The sequence below is a fragment of the Lepidochelys kempii genome, chromosome 15 (assembly GCF_965140285.1).
Source record: "Lepidochelys kempii isolate rLepKem1 chromosome 15, rLepKem1.hap1, whole genome shotgun sequence".
Taxonomy (NCBI): Eukaryota; Metazoa; Chordata; order Testudines; family Cheloniidae; genus Lepidochelys; species Lepidochelys kempii.
Genome location: NC_136394.1, coordinates 28,329,142 through 28,355,585, shown reverse-complemented (window position 1 = coordinate 28,355,585; position 26,444 = coordinate 28,329,142). Strand labels below are relative to the sequence as shown.

General features: G+C 40.3%; 1 protein-coding gene across 3 annotated transcripts in view; it reads right to left on the bottom strand.

Moving 5' to 3' along the window:
* Positions 1 to 797: 797 nt before the first annotated feature.
* PTPN11 (protein tyrosine phosphatase non-receptor type 11) overlaps positions 798 to 26,444 on the bottom strand; it is a 41,566-nt gene continuing 15,919 nt past the window's right edge. For 2 of the 3 annotated variants that reach the window (XM_073313353.1, XM_073313355.1), the window contains 10 exons: positions 19,239 to 19,335; positions 18,629 to 18,708; positions 18,341 to 18,499; positions 14,933 to 15,064; positions 13,370 to 13,524; positions 13,131 to 13,198; positions 12,081 to 12,232; positions 8,502 to 8,614; positions 6,992 to 7,093; positions 798 to 4,365 (listed from right to left, as the gene is read on the bottom strand). In XM_073313353.1, coding sequence (XP_073169454.1) covers positions 7,021 to 7,093; positions 8,502 to 8,614; positions 12,081 to 12,232; positions 13,131 to 13,198; positions 13,370 to 13,524; positions 14,933 to 15,064; positions 18,341 to 18,499; positions 18,629 to 18,708; positions 19,239 to 19,335 — 1,029 coding nt within the window. In that variant the 3' untranslated portion in view covers positions 798 to 4,365; positions 6,992 to 7,020. The remainder of the gene's footprint in view (positions 4,366 to 6,991; positions 7,094 to 8,501; positions 8,615 to 12,080; positions 12,233 to 13,130; positions 13,199 to 13,369; positions 13,525 to 14,932; positions 15,065 to 18,340; positions 18,500 to 18,628; positions 18,709 to 19,238; positions 19,336 to 26,444) is intronic. The other variant, XM_073313354.1, reaches the window with a different exon arrangement.

Sequence of the window (26,444 nt, the reverse complement as noted above, 5' to 3'; positions counted from 1 at the left end):
CTACAGTACTCAAATGAAGTTCCCCAAATACACAAAGGGAGGGGTGGGACCTCTGTTCTCTCTTCTCCTCCCCACTGAACTTTATATTCCCTTCTCCCTTTAAAAGGGTTCAGCAACACATTAAACATTCAGCTGGAGAGGAAGCTATTGCCCATCATGGCTTTAGGGATTTTCCCTGCACTATTTGAGTGCAAACAGCAGCAGATTTACACAGGTCCAGTCAACCAGGCACATGTCCACAAAGGGAGAGGAGGGAAACCAGACTCTCTTGTACATGTCCGATGAGGCACACAAAAAATCACAGGCCTCTGGAAGTTAAATGGATGAGTTGTACTGAGATAGAACTGAGTGTTTTGCTACAGGGCTATCCAATTTGCAGTGGGCAGTAAAAGCAGTGGGTTAATAACACTGAAATACCATATATTACAAAAGAAGCTTCGCTGTGCTCAAGCTGTTCTTGTGGGGAGCAAAGGCCCTCTACATAACACAGAGCTACACCATGGAGGGAGGCTGACTGGACTTAGATCAGAACCTCTTCCCAGTCTAGAGTGGGGTTACCTAACAAAAGAAACCTTGACTTTAATATAAGCGCTACAGAAAAAGAGTTGGAGTAATGGTCAAAAACCATCTTATAAGAAAAATTATTTTTATTCCTAATTTTTAACTCTGCTGTTTACAAATATGCTTTTATTCTGATAATATAACCTTGCAGCAATAAAAATCACAGCGCAGCTCAAAAAGCAGCTGAACTAACACCCATAAATACCATCAGGGAAAACAATGAACCACCACTAATATTTCTATACAGGATCTAGTCTTTTAATGTCACATTTTGACAATTGTAAATGATCTACAGAATGTATGTGGGCAAAAGGCAATAAGTGAGTCTTTTGAAACACTAAATGTATAATAAAACAGCGCATCATTATTAACATTTACATGATTCACATCAAATTGATGACATCCTAAATGTCCTCCTTTTAAAGGATAGAGATTTTCAATAAAATATTACATTTCATTTAATACTCTGGTACAATACTTCATACATTGCAGGAAAAAATAAATGTACGGTCTAGTCCACCTAATAAAGGATCTTTTTTTTCCATTAGCCTGTAGTACTGTAATAAAAAAATCACAATAGTGTCATAAATAACCAGGTCTGCAATTAATTACATGTTTTGCTATTTTAAAATGGAAAAAAAATAAAAATTAATTTGAAATAATGAAGTTATGAAAAAACTGTCCTAGTACCAACTGTTTGATCTATCCCATCCCTACAATGAAAAAGGAAACAAGCTGTATAGCTAGGATACAGCTAATGAAGTTGTATTTTTGAACACACATACCTCAAGAGAAAAAAAAAGTTTGGTCAATAGAAGAATTAATCAGTCCTAATAAAGGTTACCTGAAATTAAAGTGTGTGTTATAAAACATTCAGTAAATGAGGGTCTGCAGCAGATTCTTGCTGGCATACAATATTGTGCCTTCGGAATTGGTTTAAATTTCCCTTGTGGTATAAAGTCTTCTACAATAGAACACTTCAAAACTGTATCCCTTTTCCATTCCATTATTACAGCAATAGCTTGTACAGTGATGTTACATTCGTTTTTAAAAACCCACTAAAAATACTAAATGAAACCCAAGTATCCATTTTCCCCCTGTACCACAGAACATTTATATCTTTTGTTTGATTTGTAATAAAACAACCAATGTTTAAAATAATACTAAAAGAGAAAGACACACTAAAAGAGTTACCCCTCTGTCGGCTATGTTTGAAAGGCAGCTGGTTTGTAACTTGCAAGATCCCCCCCCTTTGGTTTTCAGCAGGGCCAGACACTTCAATGCAAAAGAAACAGCTTTCCCTAGCATACAATCTTTTGGAATCTTTTCTAATTTAAAAAAACAAAACAAAACACATTCATCCATCATGTGCTCTTTAAGATTAACACACATTCTAGACAAATGAGATTTCCCCAGTTCCAAGAACAAATAACTACAGAGCTGAGTTCCACAGACTTTAAATGCTATCTTATGATAGGCAACTTTATGCTGAATACATCACTATATTATTGGTTGCAGCCAATACAAGTCAATCTTTAGGACAAGTCACATTAGTGCAGTTCATAAGCTACTGCTTAGAGGATCTTCCTTTGAACTTTCATTTTGATATACACTATTTCTAATCCTGAACATGCACTCCATTTCCTCCTGATTTAAAACCTGGCAGCATCCAAGGAAATATAGCACCACATAATGCTACACAAAATTTTCGATTAACAGATATTTAGACTGTTATTGAATTACTCAATTCAAAATCACAACTTGGCAATTAAATGATCCCTATTTAACCTTTGCAGAAAACGTCAACATGATGAAACTGTACACGGAGGCTGGGGAAGGAAGGGGACATAAAGCAAATATTCTATTTGTGACTGAACGAACACAAGTAGATGAAAACGGACTATCCTTTCATCAAGCCATAAGAATTTTAGCTCTACAGAGGGTGCAAATATTAACGACTGTGCTATAGACAATGACATTAAGACACAAATATTATGGTGTGCTGGTGACAGGAGTTCCAGGACCAGAAGACAAAGAGGTATTATAACAAAGTACAAGAGGCAAAGTAACAAAGTTCAGCTTAAAGTTAAGATGCACCTTCATTCAGTTCAGACAAAACACAAAATGTGAAGCATTTGACATTGCAAAGCATTCTCAGGGAAAGCTAATGCAATCCCCACATCAATGTAGGGAACACAAATGCTGCACTAATTACATTCCAGGCTTTTGTGTAATTTCACTAATATGGCCAATAATGTAACTTCATCACTCCTGCACCCTCACTGCACATACAGCAATGCAGTGCAGAGATTACCATTATCTGCACACTCTAAATAAAAATGATGATAATTCCTCAATACTACCTGATGGCGTCACCACAATTCTCAGAACTCCACCAGCAGTGAGGGGAAAGATGCTGCTAAGACACCACTGGACTAAGACACTCCTCGAGCCCCATCCTGCCATGAGCACACACTCAGCTGCTATAGGCTCCAATGGGAGATCCAGATTCAGACAACAGGACAGGGCAAAGTTTCTTTCATGCAGGAAACTGAGAGGCGTTTACAGCCCTTCTTCTGCAGATGAAGAAACCCATGGCACTGGAACAGCATCTCTCACTGCTGACGTCACTCTGGGAGGATTTTGTTTCATTAATAACAATCAAAGAAGTGTTTTTAGAGATAGATGCAGTATTTTTTTTAATTAAAACATGACAGCAAATTGGATGTGGCTCTGAAAGGCACTTTAGGCAGAATGTTAATGAAACTCCTGCCTGATGAAACAGACCAGAACAAGAGGCTGTTGACTGGTACCTGCGCTGCCCTTTTCATTAAGGCAATTTTAGGTGATAGCTAGTTTCCATAGAGTCCTTTTCCCCAGGCTACCGCCATTAGTGTAAGGCCTTACTGAGAACCAGAAGGCCTAATAACTGTATTTTTTAAGACGGGGTTCGTCAGCCTAAGATAACAGCCTGCATAGGGGGTTACTAGTTTCATCGTTTTAATACGATGTCAAGGGTCATTGTGGAGCTTCCTAAAATGTCTCAACTCCACAGGTCAGAGCTCCTGCTTAGTAAATGAACACTGAAAAATTCACATCGGCAGCGTCCCCACAGCTGCTAGACAGCTGCCTTTTTTCTTTTTTCGACAGAGTGGCTGTAAATTGGTCTCTGGGGTACAGGTCGTCTAGAGAACGTTCTAGTCTGATACAAAGGGTACTTTTTGTAGTTACTCAAAAATAGCCCAGCCAGCAACTCAGCTGTCACAAAAAACACCTTCATCTCAAAGATTAACTGCTCCCCCCTGTCAAACTCAGACCAGGTTTGAAATGTATTAGGACTAATTTTATCATGTAGCTGACTATTAATGTGGGTGATCCACTGTCTTCGAACAATCAAGAATTGTTCCCATTAGTATTTTATTTTTATATAATCGGCTTCCCCACTCAAAAAAAATCCCCACAACTGCTCTGAGAAGAAATAATGCTAATAACCAGATTTTGAAACAAAAATGCTATTTGAAGGAAACGAACGCCAGTCTAACAGTTGGCTGGATTCACAATTAAGATTCTACAAAATATCTTTCTACATTGTAGAGAGGATTTCCTTTTTATTTGAAAAATGAGCAATTGTAAATCAGGTATTGGCGAGAAAGGATATTATGATCTTTAGATGGTCTTAAGTTTTGCTTATTATTGAAGGGTTAAACACCATAAATAAAAAGGTACCAAGCCTTCAAAGTTCACTCTTCATGTGAAGCTTGTTCCATCTCTTTCTTGACCTTTTTTAAAAAACAATATTCATTTCTGGGAAAGGGAAAAAAATTAAAAGCTCTTTAGAACCATATACTATAATAATTCATCATTCTGAATTTACATGGAAATACTTCATTTTGACACTTCACATAGAGGCATCCATCAGTTTAAAGAGATATAGTCTGGTCTTCTCCCAACTTTCATGTGGAGTGGCATATCCCACCTGTTCCATGTTTACTGTACAATTGTAAACATGTTCTGTCAAAGGGACAGTGACAGGTCTGAAGTCCTTTTTTAACACAAAAGGAAGAAGATTACCAACTTCTTAGTGCAGAAGCTGAAAGAATTAAGATCTAATTTACTTTTCACTATTTACGCTGTTCATTTTGCATTTCAGTTGGCTTGGACAACAAAAAAAAGTCTAAACTGTTAATTCTTGAAAGGGTCACCATAAGGTAGCTCTGGCCCAAAACGTAAGAATGCATCAAAAGAATATAGAAACCTAACTTTAGAATAAAGTTCACTTAAAACTTACATTCAAATTGCAATGTTTCCAATTGAGAACAACAGTAGTAGGCTAGTTTATGAGAACCAGAAAGAGTGAAACAAATATATCCAATTACATTTGACTGGGGAGCAGCCAAAAAATGATACGTATTTAAATATAGGTTTCAGAGTAACAGCCGTGTTAGTCTGCATTTGCAAAAAGAAAAGGAGTACTTGTGGCACCTTAGAGACTAAATTGGTTAGTCTCTAAGGTGCCACAAGTACTCCTTTTCTTTATTTAAATATAGTGTAAGACAAAATCCAAGTACTTATTTGAGTGATGGTAAGGGTTTAATTTAGTGATATTATATCAATAATAGGATGAAGACCCTTCACTTCCTACTCCAGAGCTTTGGCTCCAATCTGCCCTGAGCTGGCAATGACAAAGTCATTCGTATCCAATTGTGACCTGAAGTCAGTCAGTGGTTTCAGTCCAGTTTCTTGTGGACACCTGTCCACATCATACAAAGACAGTTGGCACTCTTCTGACAGTGTCAGTAAAGAGGCCAAGGATTAGACAGACTGCTGCCTTGTCTCTTTAGGTGGTCTTCAAGTCCCCTAGCGTAGGCCAGGATCAAAGCGTACTTCCAAAGCAGCATGGGCAAGCTTACATTGCAGCTGTCTATGTTGGATCTGTTCCAGAGATAGAATGTTTTAGTCTTCAGAACTGTCTATGTAATTTCTTCTGTAAGCCTGCAGTTCACTTAAATTTGAAGGAAGGAATTCCATTTCCAACACACAGAAGTCAGGCTATTCAGAGCAAAGACCAGAGATCAGAGCTAATATTCCATCTTGCTTATGAAGTTTGAAGACAAACTCCCATTGTAAGTTAAAATTGGTTTTAGTAGTTTAACTCCCTTGAGGGCTGAGTGGGTGGCAATACATAACTGAGAGGATTTTAAGATGTGTACTGTTCCCTGGTTGTAGGGAATACTAATTAGGGAGCTATTGAAATGTAGACACCAGAACAGGATATACTGCAAAAACCCATTAAACAGATCATCAGACCATGACTTATCTAACAAATGCCCAGTTTATGGACCACTTTCCAACTCTGATACGGGTTACAGTCTATTGGGTCGGGGTGGGTGCTGGGTCCTTTCTATGCCATAATGGCTCTGACAGACCATTACAATCAATCATATAAAGGCCGACATAAATCGTATATTTGCAGATTACTGGCCCAGCCACCTCTTCAAAGCAGAGGTGTTCTATCACATAAGCACATTAAACCCATATGCTAATATATTGTACAAAGTTTTAATTTAAGAAGTTTGAAAGTTCAATTATTCTCTGAAAGGGGGCTCCATGTACAAATGACCTCATGGACCCCCTATATTTATTCTATCACTGACCTCCAGAGTAAATTGGCTCAGATTACAAGTCCAAAATTATTCAATGTGATACAAAAGTGGCTGTTGTTGCAGACTCTCCCTGAAATCTAAAAGTTTATCTCATTCTTGCTTGCCTCTTACATTGGTGCCAAAAATAGAAATTCTCGTCAGAGGCAGAACAGCATCCACGCCACCCTCCCATAGCTGTATCAGCTCAGCAATGGGAACATGAGCATAAAACATTTTGAGTCAATAGATCAAAATGAGAGGATTTAAAAACACTTACAGCCCAATCCAGCAACGCTCACGAATACCCACAGACACAGTGAGTGCCACCGTCTCAATTCTGAAATGTATTTAATCCAAGAATCTTTTCTGTAGTGTGAGTTGGTTTAGCAGTTAAAGTTTCAGTAGATCCTGCAACCCTTGCTGACGTGCAATAATCAAAACCAATTTTAACTTATAATGGGAGTCTGCGTTCAAACTTTATAAGCAAGGTGGCATATTAGCTCTGATCTCTGGTCTTTGCTCTGAACGGTCTGACTTTTGTGTTGGAATTGGAATTCTTTCCATTAAGATCTGGCTCCGCTGGGTCCAAAATATTACCTTCCTCAATCAGTAAATCGAGTTGCTGTGAAAATGATGTTGAATACTTTAGCTGCTAAACCAACTGACACTATGGCAAAGATTCTTGGCTTAAATCCATTTCATGATTGAATTGTGATTATGTTAAAATATGCCATAGTGCAATAAAAGCAGCTTTCGGCCAGATCATACTAGAATTTTAATGCACATACCTTCCTTCGCGGGGAAGTTTCTGCACATCTCATCTGAAGCTTTTCTGCTGCTGCTGCATCAACCCCACGTTTTCATAGACTCTAGCACTGTCTTCTCTCATTCTAAAATGACAGATTTTTATAGGGAAAAAAGGTCAGGTTTACTACAAAATAAATACCTGTACACGATTCAATGAAGTTAGCTAATAACTTGTTCAATTCACTTCAAAGCACAGAGCATCTGGATTCAGAATATTGGCTGCATGACCCAGTCAATGGGGGCAGATTCTGTGACAACTCCACTCCATGCAAGCAGTGAAGTTGCCCACTTGAACATCAATACGGTTGCACAGAGTTAAGTCAGCACAAAACCTGGGACAGGCTGAAGTCAAGATTACAAGAGGGTGGCATCGCAATCTTATTACAATTCTAGTCACTGAGTAGGTTAACAAGAAAACCCAACACAGTAGGGAAACAGAATGACAAAGTATTAACGGATTTTCTCCTACCTTTCCGGCCAAGCTTTTGAGAACCAGGGGCCTTTTTCTTCACCACTGCACCCTCAAGTATGGAGGTATTAACCTTGGTGTCCTGGCTAAATTCTAACCTCGGTCACTGAATTCTTTCAATCTACATTTCCCCTAAGCTCAGATACCACAGTAATTGTCATCGTAGAAATACACAAAAGACAGACAGATCATTTCAATGGGGTATGGTATTCTTTACTTTCTGTCCTAAACTATTGTTAGGCAATACTGATGTATGCTTGCTAAACAGTTCCTCTATTCATTGGTGGTTGCAGGGACCCATGTACAATTTGTGCTCTATGAATAGAGCCGATATATTTTTCAGATCTAAGTGCTTCACACCCAAGATATCCTTTTCATATGTTTTAACCCAGGGATTCTCAACATTTTTCTTTCTGAGCCACCCCACTCTTCCAACGTGCTATAAAAACTCCACAGCCCACCTGTGCCACAACAACTGGTTTTCTACATATAAAACCCAGGGCCGGCATTGTGGGGTAACAAGCAGGGCAACTGACTGGGGCCCCTGGGAAGCTAAGTTGCTCAGGTTTTGGCTTCAGCCTCGGGTGCCAGTGCTCTGGGCCCCATGTTTCAGCCCCATGTGGTGGGACTTCGGCTTTCTGCCCTGGGCCCCAGCAAGTCTAACACTGGCCCTGCTTGGCGGACCCTCTGAAACCTGCTCGCGGGCCCCTCAGAGGCTCCCAAACCCCTGGTTGAGAACCACTGTTTATCACCAAGGCCCCACTTATGTCAAATGAAAAATCAGTGCATGATTGAAAAATTCCGTTTGTGAGGACACCAGAAAAAATTAATAAAGGACCCTGAAGTGAAAGTGAGTAGAGAAAGAGAGCAAGAGTTTGCTCAGGAAATTCCTCTTTGTTCTAGGATTAGAAATAAACTTTTACGAGGAAAACAGTCCACAATTTGACTCTCTATTGCCGGATCTGCTTGAATTCACAGGCATTTCAGAACTCACTTGTATACTTTGAGAAATTGCTACTTACTCTGGACAGGTTGGAGTCGGAGTGCATGGTGGAAGTGGGCTCTGATCCCCGCTTGTCTGGTCCGATAAAGAATATTTAATGTTCGTATATTCATGCCCTTTCCTCTTACTCTTCTGAAAAAGGGGAACACAAAAATTGAACAGGTTTAGAATGGTCAATGAAAACAGAACCCTACATTTTTAGAAGAGAAGAGAACAGATCTAAAGTTCAAGAAATTAAATATAAATTAGCCAAACCTACTTTTTTCCCAGAAAAGAGGTTTTTTATTTTATATAAAAGTTAAAGCCTGAAAGATTTCACTTCTGTCACTACAACATGCAGTCTGGATATTGCTAGAGGTAATCTATTGGCAGCTTTTGGTAAAAATCTTCACAGAATGCTCAAACCCTGCCTGCCTGCCCGCCCACCGCCCCCCGTCTCAAACCAGATGTGCCAACTTCATGAGTTCACACACGTGAATATGAACATGAATGTATTTTCTTCATCCAAACCTGGCAAAAAGATCCGCCCTTCATCGTACAGTAGGCAGTGTCAGCCAGTGGGTCTCTAGGGCAAATGGGCATCATTCTCCAGTTTAGGATAGACATTAACAATAGCTAAATATACACCAAAGTCAAGGTTTAAACGGTCAAGTACGAGTGCAAGCCCCACTCCAGACTTTTCCAAGGTGTATTCTTGAAGTGCTCAGACCAGCAGCACCTAATGATCCAATGAATCCTATGACTGAGATTTGCAAAGCATCTTAGGAGACTTGGGACAGGTCTACACTGAAAAAAATACATCCCCATACCTATGTCCCTCAGGGGTGTGAAAAAACCCTACCTGAGAGACGTAGCTAGGCCAACGTAATCCCCGGTGTAGACAGCACTAGGCTGATGGAAGAATTCTTCCGTAGGCCTAGCTACCGCCTTCGAGAGGATTAACCACAGCAACGGGAGAACCTCTCCCATTGCTGTCGTGAGCGCCTATGCGGAAGCACTGCAGCAGGGCAGCCGCAGCAATGCCACCATAGTGTTTTCAGTAAAGACATAGCCTTGGATTCCTAATTCCCATTAAGGCAATTCCGAAAACCTCAGCCTATCTTGCTATATGTAGCTGCCACTAGAAATGGGATGTTCTCTACCACTTCCGCCTCCCACCTTCTCCTGACAAATCACTTGGCAGGGACCACGAGTCAAAACTAAGTATTTAGTTGTTGTAACCTTCCAAAAATCAGATTTAAGGGGAATAAAGGTTCAGACGCTGCCCCAATTTTAGAATCTGTGAGGTTCACACCTCTCACCTAGACACAGCTAGTAAAGGTCAATTTTATGCTGCAGGCTAAAATTGGATTTTGAATTCTTCTAACCCTGTGATAAATGCCAATTCAACCGGCAGGCGTATCTTAAGTGTAAAAGCAGCAGAGAAGCAGAATCAGAGTCTGCTCTGTTCTTTGATCTGACTAAATTAGAGAAAACAAACCATGAAGATGTAAATCTGAGGCTTTTCTTCCTCTGACTTCGCTAATTCGTTATAATTATTTCTCCTATTTAGTTTAATTATTCCTACCACATTTCCATTATTCCTCATTAGAAATAATAACTCAAGTTACTTCAGTGTTATAAAAAAAAAAATTACTGCTTCCAAGAAGAAAATTAACCAAACAAGTTTACTTTGTAGTTTTCATATATCCAGAAGAGACAGGCAATATTTAACATGCTACTTGATTACATCGAGACTCCAGAGGCTCTCAATGCCGAAAGGAAACAGGGAAGATTTCTAGAGTAGAGCTGGGCAAACGACTCAACACATTTTCTGAATTAGGGCAAGAATAAGATACTGAACTTGCTTTTCTTTCCACAACTATTTTTTTGGGAGGGGAGGTTGTTCCACTGGCAGAAAGGATGACGGAAACAGTAAATTTCACCCCCCAAATAAACTGAAAATTGGGGACAGAAGACACTTAGCTGCTTCCTTCAGTCTACTGCTGCTCCCAACCCATTTCCATCCATTTTTGTTCTTCTCTCTCATTGCACATGTGGAGCACCATCAGGTCATCACAAGGCTGCTCAGGATCACATTAGCTTCCTACAAGAGCTTCAAAGGGCTTTTTAGTCCAAAACTAGAAGCACTATTACTGTATTAGAGTAAAGAAAAGCTTAGAATCCAGTTTAAGTCTTGTTACCATTTTAGCACAGTAGTATAAATTTTACATGACTACAGATTTAATCTGACCATCACAGGAGAGAGAGATTCCTCTGTTCTAGTATCAGATGCTATTTAAAGGCATTAGTTCCATTTATATTGGAACTAAAAACAAATGCCAAGAGACAGTAGAGGCAATTTAGTGAAGGGCTGCAAGTGTATTGAACAATATATAATATTTGAGGGTAAGAGCTTTGCAGAGAACTCCGTGCATTTTCAAACTTCAGTGAGCTTTAAGGCAAGGTAGGACAGAGTCATAAAAGAAAAATGTTTGAAGCGCCTGGGGACTCCTGTTCTGCAGGTGGTGATTAGGTGTGTAACAGATGGTGTGAATAGTCTTGGAAGAGGGAGAAAGATCAGTAGCTTTAGCTATATAATCGTTGCAGCAGTATGGAGAACTGCAGAGGAGAACAGCCCCTGCTGTTCCAGACAAGGCTAAGAACCCAGGATGGCAGTCATTTAGGGTAAGGATTGAAAGAATGAAAGAGCCAAGGAAGAAAAGGACAGAAAAAGAACGAACGCTCCATCACAACACAATATAAACAATCTGCAAAGGCATTTTGGGGAGGCTGGAGCTTTCCAGAGCAAGGAATACCTCCATGATTCCACTTTAACTAATCCTGAGCTGACCAACGCTCATTCCAATGCAGTCACTCTACCTTGTTCCGAGGGGGTCTGCTCTAAATGCTCTCTCTTCCTTGGCTATTCTGCTGCAATAACATTGGCTCCATTGTTTAAAAATATTTCTTTCCAAAGACTTAAACTAAGCCCAACATATCCACCTTTTAATCACTAAACACTTAAAACGTTAGACTTCCAAAACAGATGTTGCCGTGACTGCTGATCGAATACAATTACTACACGTCAAACAGAGATTTAATGGAGAGACTTGAAATAACTCTTGAAATCCAGGTTACATACAATGAAGCAGAAGGGAGTCTTCTTTATTAAGACTGAGAGTCTTACTTTTCATTCCTTACACATCCTAACCTAATCAGTGAAGTTAATAAGAGTTCTGAGTGCACTAGGAATGCAGGACTGGGCCAGAGATGTTGCTGCACCTTCCATGAAAATACTGGAGGTAGAAATAGTGATGGAGGAATCTTCTCCCACTCCTAGATGGCCGAAAACTAAGTGTTCTTACTACTTTAGAATTATCTAAATCCTTCAGTTTCAACAAGTCTTTTAAGATAGTGACTTGAAATAGATAGTAAAGCTCTTTGAATGAATAGTGTAATAGAACAAGCCTTTTCATGATATATATAATCAACATACAGTAGATATGCCTCAAAAAGTCAGACGGCAATAGGGCAATTCTGCTTGTTCCCATCATCGCAGCAAGCTCCTAATCAGAATCACTGCACAAAGACCGTGGTAGGTTTGCGACCAACATACCTGCTCCTCTTCAATTCTACGCTGTAGCGTTTCAATGTAGTGCTGTACTGCCATGTAAATAAATCTGTACTGTGCTTCTGTTTGAACCATCCCTGACCGCTGCGATCTCACCATCTGAATGGTCTTTGGAACATCAATATCACAGTCCACACCTAGAAGAGACCACCAGTGTTAGGGCAGCAGTGTAACACATGCTCTTTTTGTTTAATTGTCAACTCTTTGGGACAGAGACTCTGTTTCCCCTTGTGAATATAAAACACACAGCACATTTGGGCACTCCTGTAATAATGATTTGGTGTGGAAATCTAAGTTTGACAGCCTTGCTTAGCCATTTGTACATAAACTTGCAGTACTGTAAAGACAAGATATCAAGCTGTTCTGGAGGATGAAGGAACCGTCACTTTGTATTGCCATATTAGACTCCAAATGAAGTCACATCCAGTCTTCAGCTGAAAATGTTTATCATAATACAGAGGCACCAAGGTAAAGGTGGAATACTTGGAACTTAAAGAAAAAAAGTTCACTCCACCGTAGCTGAGAAAGGAGACAAGTGATAAGCAGCCTTCAGATCAGGAAAGGCCTTATATCAGTATAGTATTAACTTTATGTTGAGTTATATAAAGGGATATTAACATGGCATTGTCTGTCCACTATAACTTCAGAAGAAGACCTCACAATTTGCCCTTGCAAATAGGAAACCAAGATCATTAAAATGCTTTCGACAGCAAAGATGGCAAACCGTAGGTACAAATGGATAGTCGCAGAATAAAGGTGCTGGCAAAAATTGGGTATGCCAGCAAAAAAATATGGAATTTACAAAATCACTGTAGGTGAAATGCAAAATCCTCGTTCTGGGCTTTGGCCACCGGTCTGCCAACCTAACACCCTCCCATCCCTTTGGGGTCAATGGGAGCACATCTCAAAGGATGTGATTTGTGCCAGGCACAAACATACACTTTGCAGCTTCTTCCTGATCTTCACCAATTGTCTCCTTCTCACAGATAATGGCACTTTCACAGCACTTGTGAAGAAACTAAACTGGGGACCTACCTTTTTCTCGGATTATGTCAATAAGAATATCAATCACAATAAAAGTTCCTGTTCGTCCAATCCCAGCGCTGTCAAAAAAAAAATTAGGAAGTGATTATGGTTTCCTTTCTGAATAGGCAATAAAGTCAGAGTAGCCCAACCTAAATAAGTGTCCAGTATAAAGATGTACTGGACTTCCAGACGATGGTATTAAGAAGAAGCTTATTGCAGATGCTAGGAAATAAGTTGCATTATTGTACCTGCAATGCACCACAACAGGTCCTGAATCAGCGATGCTTTCTTGCTTGTGGTGGACTTCCTCTAAGAAGTCAAGGACACCACCAGGATCACTGGGTACTCCATGATCGGGCCAGGTTCTGAAGTGATATTGCCAGACTGTTCTCTCAGTGTTCCCCTGAAAAAGAGCCACCACCACACGTGTGGAAAAAATATATCAAGAGAAACCCAACCAAAAGCATCCATTTACTCAGGATGAATCAGTCTTGGTTTTAAAAAAGGAAAACACAACGGATCAAAAACTAAAAAGGCCATGCATTCCTCTTGATTACAGTAAACTTCTCTCTAGCCTCCCCAACACCCACACTGCTTCCTTCCACTCCAGATGAACACAGCCTCCACAATAGTTCTTCCTGGCCTGGCAATCTGACCATGCCATCTGCTTTCTTGAATCCCTTCATGGCTCCCTGCTTCTCTACTGCATCAATCTTTAGCTTCTTGTCCTCACCTTCAGGACTCTGCCCCCAACCTTGACCTGACCTAACCTAACTTCAGTGGGATGATCTGCATGCTTTCGTACTTGCTGAATCAAGGTCTTAGTCTCTTACCACGTTGTGCTCTCCTCCCACCCCACCCACCATTCATGGTCTCATTCTGCCAGTGACATCAGCCTAAGCAACCTGTTTGCTTATCCCTCAGCAGTTTTTGCACCTTTTTCCACCCTCTCCCCTACACATAGAATGCTCTGCCAACCTAACACCCTCCCATCCTTCAAATCCTTCCTTTGAGAGTCACTTCTAACACTTTCAAGAAAAGTCAGTTTCCTTCTCATTCATACGTAAGTCAAGCACGCCATGCACATGTTTCTGCTGCATAATCACATACAGTAACCACGGCTATCTCCTCCCTCACTGCCACCCCATCGGTATGCAGCTCCTTCGGTCACAGACTAAGCTCTTCAGGGCAACGACCCTGGGCTATATACCCAAACTTAGCATGCTTTTGCGTACTGCAGAATAAGTAAGAAAAATAAAACAGTAAAACAATTAAACCTGGCAATATGGCAGTAGTGAATTGCTCTGGTACTGGCGAACAGGAAGGCTCCCACATCAGGAGCAGACTAACAACAGTCATTGCACAGGTACCTTACGAATGAAGGTGATGCAAGGCACTCATACTATAGTGAAGGGGCACATGTGAGCACCTAAATAGATTGAAGGATGGTTTGGTTTGCACTTAAGGGCAAGATCACCTTAACTTCAGGTCTCCCAGTAAATCTACAGAGACATGTTCTCTGCTGAAGTGCTTAAATACTGGCTACAAGAATCTGGAGAATAAAGATATTATTCCAAGCTCAGAAGACCAAATTCCTTGACTTAGAACTCGAGCCTCAAAGAGGGGGACCGGGCTTGATTTATTAAAACTAAAAGCCTGTTCCTGGACTCTCTCTTTGTGGCCAATAGAAGGTTTAGTCCTTTCAGCAATTATTTTTTGCAGCCTAAATTAGAAGATGAATATTTGTTAGAAACTCTAAAGGACTAACCAAAAAAAAAAAGGGAAAAAAGAAAAGGTACTGACATACTTACCTGACCAACTTTAGAAAGTTTCAGTTCTCTTAGCGTATAGTCATGAGCTGCACTTTCCTTAACATTCCTAACACGCATAACCCCGTATTCCTTTAACGCATATTCATCAGGCCAGTATTTGACACACTTACTCTGGAAGATAGGACAAAAAAAAGTAATTACTACCTGATTTCATGGTCTATATAAATACAAAGTTCAGATAGTTACTAGCATGGTGCAGATTTGCTAAGACTAGCTTAACAGGCAAAGCTAGGTTTGCCTGTCTCACCCAAAGTCCATTCAGGGTGAATATTGCTTTTTCCTGTGCAAGATGGGGGAGAAAAGAGAATGTAAGAAAGCTCAGAGGGTCCAAGACAATAAGGATAGATTGGGGGAGGAGGGTTTGCTTTCTGGCACCATTCCTGATGATGTTAGCTTCAGCAGAGGACAAAAAAAAAACAAAAAAACCACATCACAGTGACAGCGAAGAGGAAAGCCTAGAAGCATATGACACACTCACCTCAGAAGTACTTTTAATACATGGAAAACTTCAAGTGGAATGCATTAACCTCACAAGTAGCTCTAAAACCTAATATTTAAAGCTAATTTTAACATAAGTCAAAGGAACGGGCCATTTTTGGAAGAAGTTTGTCCTTCACCTCATTTAGAAATCAGAGCACAGAAGGTTCACTGGGCTCTTCAGGTCATCCACCAAGCAATGAGGAATTGTTCTCCATGGGGTGCAGAATGCTGTCTCTGTTGCTATGTAAGCTTGGTTCAGAGTGCTCCACTTCCCTTGGAAGACTATTCTATAGTCTGTGATGATGTATTCCATATAAAAAGGAGCAAGTCCTCCAGAACCAAGTGAAACAGTAATAGGGAATAGCTAGATACAATAATTCTTGAGAACCTAAGAATGCAAGCCTAGTCCATCTGTAGTAGACAGAGACAGATTTTCTAGCAATATCAAACACAGACCACCCACAGATTGCTGTAGGGAACAACTTCTCCATAAATGTGCATCTGAAGGTCAATAATTTCACTGCCAAAACTCAACGGCAGATAGAAAACACAACAGAGGAAAGGATCTTGCTGCCAACATGAGAAGATATTATGCTGGATGCATAAACATTTGCCAGGATGCTTTGGATCTAAGCTTTGGTTTTTCTTTGTTTGTTTGTTTGTATTTTCTGCAAAAAGCACAAGCTGCCCTGAAACCCACATCTTGTATTTAAGCAGACAGAGATAACAATTTGCAGTTTTAATGCACAATCCTGAACAAGGAAGCAGCTGCTGGCATAAAGAGTCTCAACGGTAATGTGTAATCTTAAAGAGTCATCAGTGTGGGAAAGGGGATGCATTGTACATCAACTCAGTGGATCCCTTCCAAGACTGCATTATTTTAATTTGAGAGAGACAAGGTGGGGACAATTATTGAGAGAGAGAGAGAGAGAATTATTTTAATTCGTAATGATGTGCTTTAGTTTGCTTCTCCTACTGCATATTTTGCAGTCTTAAGAGTCCTAGATAGATCTGAGCCAGTTTCAGGATCCCCTACTGCCTGAAGCAAACTGTTCCTAAAGTCATCCTCTCTGAGAAAGATACTTCCCTCTACCTCCTGCATATCAAAAAGCACCTTGGCCTGAGGTGTCATATCCAATCAGGCCAGCAATCAGTGTCTACTGAAGAGAAAAGGCTGAAGCATCTCTCAAAAACCCTGGGCACATGATGCAGCACTTTAACAATCTGATTACTGAATCATTTTAAAGGGCTACGTCATTAGTGTGGAGAGCAGACCGGCACGATTGAGAGAGAGGTGCCAAGAAACTTGGGGAGTGTGCAGCAGAAGTGTTGACTGGTGGAACAAGGCGTGAAGCCTCTGCAAAATGGCTATTGCTAGAGCGGCAGCAGCATCTAGCAATCCTTTATGAAAGACAGAGCAAAAACTGAAAGTCAAGATGAGCCTGGCCCACTTGGTCAAACATCACAGAAGTTACAGGATCCCGAGAGTGCTCTGAAGCAGGACTCCTTTGAAGCCACCCAAAATCTCTTAATTTTGTTCCAGGAGTGAAGAAGCCAAGGCACAGCTCCTTCCAATGGGCCAGCTGGTCTTTCTTCACTGCACTCTGTACAGAGGGAACCTGTCACATAGTCCTTCATCAAGCCACCCCGGGAGAGGTATTGATTTTTATTTTTTTTTTAAATGAAGGGCAGGCAGGATTTTAACAACTCAGAAGTCAAAACCAGTTGCTAACCCACAGCCCTGTTGATGACAGGCTGGAGACTTTAAGGTGGAGGGAAATGCCAACAAAAACTACAAATATCCAGCTTCTGTACTAAGGGTATTAAAATTCCTCATTATTTTATATGGTCAAGCAAAGGAAAAAACATTGTCAATTATTTGTTACATAAGAGAGTACTAGCTATCTTCTTACTCAGCCTTCTTCCAGGCCCTCATCATGCTGAGTGAAAGGATATTTTCTTTTTACTGAAGACATGAGGTATAAGATTCAAACACAAAGTATCATATTCACAAAGAGAGAGAGGAAAGAATGCAGAAAAGGCACAGAAATTACAAGAACAAGTACAGACTATCAGCAAAAGTGTTTGCAAAAATCCAAGGCAAAGGACACCTGAGAGAGAAAACCAGGCTGCACACAAGTAGTGGGGTACTATTGTTACACTCTGTCAAGATTTCTGAGCCATTTCTCTTTCTTCTGTTTCCCTTCATCCACCTACCCACATGACAAGTTTAGGATCCAGAAACAGAGTAAGATCGCAGGACGGGGGAACAAATGAGATCTCTCTGCATTTAAAAGAAACAAGATGAAGTTCTGGGATACATAGCTGTAAAAGTTCTCTTTCAAAGTAACAAACATGCTGGTATTGCCTGAGCAGTTCAACCCTAGTGATCTGTGAGTCTCTAGTGAGCGAGCAGCTGTGCTCACGCAGAACATGGCTTGCAGACGGCACTTGGAGGCAGAAGACAGGATGTTAGAAATAAAAGTGCTAAATCATTCCTGCTTTGGGCTTGATACCAATAAGCAGCAATATTTCAGGTTCAAGCACACAGCATTAACTCCCTTACAGCGTATAGTCTGCCAGCCTGGCTGCACCAGTTCCTTCACTGTCCCCTCCCCTTAAGTAACTTTGCAGTAAGTAAACTCATGTAAGGCAGCTGTCACTTAGTCAGCCTTTATTAAACAAGAGCTTGATCCTGTAAGACGAGTGTGCCCCTTGATTCCAGTTGCTATCAGCGAGAGGAGAGGGCACTCTGCATCTTGCAGATCAGGGCCTGGGTCTCCAATGGCAGCTGCACCATGTCACCATTTTTAAGCTTGTAAGTCAACATGACTGAAGTCTGGTTAATCCTTACTTGTGTTAAAACTTAATGACTTTTACCGGGGTCCACCCAAGGTTCCATTTTACCTTTCCTCTTTCGACTTCTTTTGTTGTCATAACAATAACGCGAGAGTTCTCCTGGAATACCATTCTCCAGAAGTCATTCACTGTGTTCTGCAGGCAGCCTTGAGTAGCGATGTAACTTTTTTTTGGCTTTGAATTGTTGCATTTACTTTCAAATTCAGGCTAAAGATCAAAACAAATATCAGTGAATGATGTGATCTTAAAATAATTTTAATTTGTTTTTAGGAGGGGATACAATAGCAAGCATGCTCTGTGCCAGTGACAGATTGAAGGAGGCAATAACACACTTACCATAATAATATTAGCATTGATATAATCTGAAACTGGTTCATTTGGATCTCCATCATGTAGAACAACTCTGGTATGATCAACTAGAGGAAGGATAAGTAAACAGCATGTTAAACTGCTGCATTCTGTGATTGCTAACTAGCCAACTTGTAATTGGTTCCTTAGTACCAAACAAACAAACTACATAAAGGCCAACTTTTGCACGTACTTGACTACTTACCATTTCTAATAGCTAAGAAAATGGCCAGATGACTCAACCTTTCCTCTCTCCCTGCTCCCTAGGACAATTTCAAATTTCCGAAGAAATTAAAATCAAACATCAAGTTGTTTGTGTTCTCTTATTTAGTCAGTGCTTCATATTTGTAATTAATCTGAATATGAGATATATAAAAAGTATATATAATTATTCTGTCCTGCACCACTACAGCACAAATTAATCCTCAAACTTACTGAGCACTAGTGCTGATCACTGAGCAGTAGTTTAGCTTGTTGGTGTTTTAATAGAAGAGCACTGTACTACTGGCCAATAATTATTAGCTTCCCCATGAAAGGATCCGTGAGAGTACCAGCCCAATGTTAACAGTGAAACAAGAAAAAAGTGAATACTACTTACAAGGTAAAATGTTTTTGTATCTATTTTTGTTTTTGCTTTCTTGCCGTTGACCCTCTTTACGACTATATAGAAGTTTGCATTCTTGCTGTTGTAAAGTCTAGATGAAAAGGGCACAAACAGCTGGTTTCACTAAAACTTGCACCACACTGGGAATGATGAGACAGAGCACACACAACAGTGGCTGTAGAGAAAAATCTGACATTTGACTATCACATTAGACATCATTAGAAAAATGAAATCTCATGAGTCAGCATTCAAGTTGGTTTAATAAGCTTGGTTCAAAGGGTTAAACACACTGAATTAGGAAATTCAAAACAGCAGCGTTACTAGAAATAATATGTGATGGCTTTGAAGGCAAAAGCTTATGTATGGAATCCAAACTTTTGTAAGTCAAGTAACCATTGCAGCAGTAAGTTTCCATTCTCTTGCTTTGAGGCAGGTATCTCCATGTACAGGTTGGTCTTTTTTAAATTCAACTTCCTATGGAACTTTATATACAGAAACAATATTTGGTTACATAAACCTGGCATAGAATTTGTTGGTTTTTTTTAAATGCAGAAGTTTGGCAGTCTGAAGGAAACAACAAGCCAACTGCAAAATGAAAGTGAACGCCTGAAAGTGAACAGACTGAACCATGGGCCAGATCCTCCAAGTGTTAAATCTTCTGGCTAGATTTCTAACTTAAGGTAAGCATTAAAACATGATCACCTCAAGTCTAATTCCTAAAATCCACTATTTAGTGGTAACATGTTACAAAGAATTCAGAAATGAAGGAGTCTGCCCATATGTGGCCATTCAGCATTTAAACAATTAAGTTAAGGGACCTCCCAAAGCATACTCAAAGAACTTGTGTCATCATATGAAGCAAGAAGCTGGGCTGGCATTTTCCAAGCAGTTTAACCAGAGAATCGCAAATGCTTTTACAAATGGTAACTAAGCTTCATAACACACCAGTGACATAGTCATGCCCATTTTGCAGATGGAAAGAATAGGCAGAGAATGATTTAAAGGGACTTGCCCAAAATCACAGACACTGGCAAAGCCCAGAAGAAAATCCAGGAATCTCAATTTAAAGTCCACAGCTAACAAACAGCTAGTTATTGTTTCCTAGGCAGTGACTCACAAAGGGGTAGGAAATGTAGTCTAGGGGACTGAGCAGAGAAATGGGACCCAAGGAGCACCAAGTTCTAACCCAGTTTCTGATATGGACTCACTGCAGGACACAGAGAAAGTCTTAAGAAGTAAGGGGCAATCCCTACCACCTCAGACAGAGTTGGGAGTACCAATCAATGTTCACACTGCTTTGAAGGGAAAGTGCCAATACAATTAAAGCAAACAAAAGAGAGATGCTTCCCCCGCCCCTGCAATGACATGAAAAAAGAACTGAGCATTTCGCTCAGACGATACTAGATTTTTGCTAGAGTAGCTGCCTACATTAAGAAGGAAATTAAACATAGGGTGGATTAAGGAGTGGAGGTCCTCAAGGAAAAAGCGTGGGGGTGGGGGAGGGGGGGAGAGAAGCCAAGCAGAGTTTCTGCCAAGTAGGTCTGAAGAACAGAGCCACAGATCATTGGGGGTTGGTCTGAACCCTCCTTCTAAGATTTAAAACTAAACATAAAGACACTTGCTTATATTTCTCCCAGCTGCTGAGTTAAAGGGAGGAGAGAAAGTCTGCTTAGCAGTCTGGTACTACTTTTAATGCTGCTAATAATTAACTATTAGAGAGACAAAGTGGGCAATGTATTATTTTTTATTGGATCAACTTCCATTGGTGAAAAGACAAGCTTTCGAGCTACACAGAACTCTTCTTGAGATATTACCTCACCCACCTTATCCCTCCAATATCCTGAGACCAACACGGCTACAACACTGCAAACAACAATTAACTTTGGTAACCATTTGAGCTCTATAAAGATAGTGTGGCACTTTGTGATCTGGACTTCTCTACCTGAACTGGATTCCTTCGGGCCCTATTTGGCTTTCTTCCTCCACTTCCGGCACTACCAATATGTAGCAATATTGCTGGGAAGTGCCAGAGACAAGCTGCCAGAGATTATATTGCATTGCCACAACACAAGCTTTCAAGAAGAGGAGTGGATTCTTGTAAGCAACAGCCAGGCAAATCCTAAATAACGAGGGAAGATTGCAGGGGGGAGTGTTAAGAGAAAAACTAACAAAGACCCTCTATAAGCAACTCTAGATGAAAACTAGAAGGCGATAAGAAGAAACATCCTTAAAATAAATATTACAGACTTGCTACAAACTATTCTCTCATCTCAATGCATGCCATACTAGAATAAAAATAATCAAGGCAGACATGTGCTACAATAGGACCAGAGAGCAAAATTAGCCCCCAGAGCAGTAACAGGACTTACACTTTTGCATGAAAAGTGCTATATATGCTTAACCTTAAGGAAGCCTTGAGGGAGGCAAGTATTATCATCCCCTTTTCACAGATGGAAAAAATGGTGACATAGCAAAAGTGAGCAGAAGGATGGTCCTGTGGCGTTGGGAAACCTGGATTCAATTCCCCACTCCAGCACAAAACTCCTATGTTATCTTGGACAAGACACTGAGCCTCTCTGCCCTTCAGTTTCCCCATCTTTAGAATCCAGATGGGATCTCTGTAGTGAAGTTGTGATTCTTAATGTTTGCAACATGCCAAGAACAGAAGATGCTCTATTAGTACAAAGGAGTAGTAGCAGTAATAATTTATGGTGCAAAGTTCTACAGAAGGTTCACTTCAGCTGATAACATGTGCCTGGCATAATGCAAGATTCTTCAGGGGCTTGGATAAGCCGATTACGCTGAACACCTAGTGTCTAAGTAGCACTTTGACGCTACTGTCACTGCACATTGAATTGTGTCCATTTTATTATCTGCAAACAAAATTTGCCCCCGGGTTCTTTCAGCATGGGATTCAAACAGGAAAGACTACAAACATGTCCTTGCTTCATACAATTCATTATTATTGCTCTGTGCATCCCTGAGGAGAGACCCATAAGCAGCAGTGACTTGTAGCTAGCCCATTAAAGTTGTACGTAGTATGATAATAAATCTGGTTGCAATTATAAATGAAGGTTCTCAATTCACTATACCATCCAAGCACTAAATTCACCAAAAAGCCTTTTTTCAGAAGCAAAAGAATAAAGAATGCTGCCAACATCTCTATCCAGTAGTTGACAGGAAAACAGGGATTACATCCTTAAATATACTTAAAGAGAAAGTAATTTATAAGCACCATCTGGGTAGTAAGACCATAAATGGCACAAGCAGAGTTTCATGGACATCCTAGAGTCTTCCACAGAGATAGACAACTAATGGCTGTCAGAGCTGAATTAAACAGCAACATGAACATTTTATAAGATGGTTTCATTTCAGAGACCACCATATGACACTGTAAAGAGACATTTAGGATTAACAGAGCAATTTCCAAAAAGGCAGTGAAGGTGAAAAGAAGGAGGGATAAAATAGCTCACAATAAAGATTTTCTGGTTTTATAACTTTTTCCCTTTCCATAAGTTTTTGGCCTGGTGAATATATGTATTCAGGAAAGTCAGCGCATTTATCTACCCCATTTCTCCAAGGGCCAGCCACAATGAATCAGCTACATTACGAGTTTCTCTCCCAGTACTCCACCAGGCCACAAATCATCTCAGGCCAGGCCAGAAGGGGAAGCAAGAGGCACACTGACAGTGCTAGCTCTATGGTTACATAGATGATATACAACACATTCAGAAGGACACTGTATGGGAATGCTTAGCCCTCTGGATACATTACATTACACCCCTCCTGCACCAGTACTGACACACAGGGTGGAAACCAGTCTCTTCCATTCCTGGGCAGCACATAATACCACCACCAAAATCATTTAATCAGCCAGCACCACCTACAACAGGGAGAGGAGGAGGGAAATCAAGAATCGCTTTGGGACCTTTGCTAGTGAAGTCTGAGTACTGGAATGGTAAACTCAGAGTCCCCGGGAAAGGATGAGAACTGCAACACTCGTTTTTGTTCTTCAGCCAGATTGAAAAGCCAATTTATTGTGGGTTCAAACCAAGTCATGTAGCTGTCACATGCAACACAGTTTAAATGCCACGATATGGCAGCTATTAAAGTATACCACTGACCACGGTTTCTGCAGACATGCTCTTGTTCACATCCACGTGGAAAATTTAGCTAGAGCAGAATGTGGCTGCTTGCCTGCTTTGTGGAGCATATTTGCCTGTTCTGTATGGAAGCCAATGAATGCTAGTTTGATACACAGACCCTTATATCTCCTGGGCCCTTGTTATCCAAGGCTGCAATCCTTTCTCTCCACCGTCCCTCATTACAGTGATCAGCTGAGATAATTCTATTGACAGTCCCTTTTCTGACCTCAGAGGGCAGAAAATTCGTGGGAAGAGGAGACACTCAACTCTGAAAGAATGGTGACCAGAAACTCTGTTTCCTTCTTCCTCTCGCCTTTGTCTGATCAAGACCAAGAGACTGTTTATTTCACTCTCATGTTGGTAGAGAACAATTTCCTACCTCAGCTAGTGATGCTCCTTTGTGCTTTTCATTTAAGTCTCCCATGATGCCCAGCTGGCTGAATAATAATCATAAGGACTTTATTCAGCTAATGAATGCATTTGCAAATATATCCTCATCTGACAATAGTTATGCTCCCCACCCACTCTCAAACCCCTACAGTGTGCAAGAAGTTTCTCAAACAGTATTATGCAGCCGGAACCGGCCTTTTTATAAAAGAAGTTGACATCACAGGATTCCTTGATTTCCTGTCTCCATCTGCTGGTGGTATAATATATATTCCGTAATCAGTTAAAGAAATTCTTCACTATAAACCTGTCTTATGGGAACCACTTCACTATATTTACACCAGGGCCTTTAGAAAGGGCTATCATCTTCATTCTTTTCCTGAATCACTCCAGTTAGTAGAGAAAGTTTCGGAGCCAGGAGTATCTCACTGTGGTTTGGAATATGGTATACCATGGTTGTATTTAACGTTTCTTCCATTTGAGGGGGAAAATAAGGAATACTGTTGAAACTGGTAATTTACGTACAGAGAAGCACTCAAATCAATAGGTTTTGTTTGTTTGTTTTTTTAAAGGAAGAAACCAGCACCAGATGCTATTAAAAATGTAGAAGGTACATACAATATCGCATGGAGAGGAGGAGGTGTCCCCCTTACTCCCTTTCTGGTAAGATGACGGTAATGCTAGCTCCAGATGGGAGGGGTTGCACCCAAACAAAATAATAATAAATTCCTAAGTAAAGCATACAAATTATACAGCTGTCATCCCAACACTATTTAAAATTAACCTGGAAAATGGCTCAAAGGGTCCCTCTTTGCAGTAGTTTTATTTTAGCATTCCCAAAATGTGAGTGTCAAAGAAGCAATGAATTCAAGGGCAAGAGAGAGTGTTTTATATAAAATAGCTGGACAGGAAGATTTGTATTGCAGTGAGTGTGTTTGACCAGTTGTCCGTCACCATCCTGCCATGGTCAGCACACTAATACTTGGGGAGTTTTGTTTTCTAAATTGTTTATTTCTTTCCCCTCAGTTTAAAAAGGTATAATATAAAAAACTGAATGGGACAGCTTTTAAATGGATTATTTTCCCCATTTGCAGCCATATCAGTATTCACACATTAATTTCTTATTACCACTAAAAGGAACACTGAAAAAGCAACATGCTATGTTGGAAATTTTTACTAGTATTTACTGAGCATAAACTCAGGTCTGACATTTTGTTCTACTGCACATAATTGCTTAAGCAAAAACTTCACGGTCACATTTGTGGATTTTTTCTGAAATTTCTAGCAAGCGGAGTTATGTGAAAAATTATCCTGGATTCTATTTTCATAAGACCATTGTTGCTCAAAATGCATAGTCGATTGCCTGACTACACAAATATAGCCAATTTATACTTGAAGTCAATAGCAGAACAGTATAGAAAGGAAAAAGTTAACACAATATCAATCTTTCTCGGAAGTAGTTTCTCACAGTGCTGTTCAGGTCACCTTACACAGTAAGTGTGCTTCAAAATACACCCCTAAACCCTCTTATATTTATAACACAAGTGCTTACAAATTAGAAAGCACTTTATAGGTCACCTAAGATCTAACACAGTTTGTACCAGTTCTTTAATTTGTTGTTCTATATCTTTTCCTATGTCCCATATTTTAAACCAGTTGCCTGTGAAGGTAGCTGCACTAGGACATAGAACAAATATATCTTGCCTTTGACAGGCTTTATATTTGCTAATGCCAAAAGCTACACTTTGTTTTGCAGAGTGTTGACAGATATACATCTCTTGACGTAAGTGAGCGAAGTGGACAGAATTGTAGGAAAGACATAATACAAGTCAGTTAACTGTCCACAAGTTGGATGGAATACAATATTAATATGGTATACATATTAATATTGTATTGGCTAACACCATGTAACATATATGTATTGGCTAACACCACGTAATTGTAAAAACAATGCAGTCTTCAATCTAAACCACTGGAAACTTTCTAGTGCCATCAAGTATGGTTTTTAAAAAAATCTTTTCAAATTAACTGGCAATTTAAGCAGAGAGTTTTCTTGGGGAACAACTGCATTAAATTTTCTCCATGCAAAATGCAGTTTTTGCAGAAGAGAAAAGCAGGAATTTTCAAAAAAAGAACCAAAAGGCTTGTCTGCGTGAACACTTAGCTTACGGCAAGATGGGACGCGATACGACCCTACACTAGCCAGCCGCAGACTAGCTATCCCTGCTGACATGCATCAAAAATACGATCTAGTCCTCTTTGAAAACGGGAGTAGATCGAAGTGCAACTATTAATACAGGCCAGCAGAATCCACACAGACAACTAGACCATGGCAAGCTAGTGTAGGGTAGATTCACTTCCCAGCTTCTTGCAAATTAAATTTTTGTGTAGAGTTAGAGCTTGTCTACAAAAGCTACAGTGGCGCAGTGTAGATAGCACCTATTCCAATGGGAGGGGTTCTCCTGTCGGCATAGGTAATTCACCTCCCCGAGAGGCACTAGCTAGATCAATGGGAAAATTCTTCTGTCAACCTAGCACTATCTACATGGAACTTAGGTTGGCTTATCTATGCTGCTCAGGGGTGTGGATTTTTCACACCCCGACCAACATAGTTAAACTGACCTCATTTTCTCGTATAGACCAGGCCTCAGATGTCCAAATCCTACCA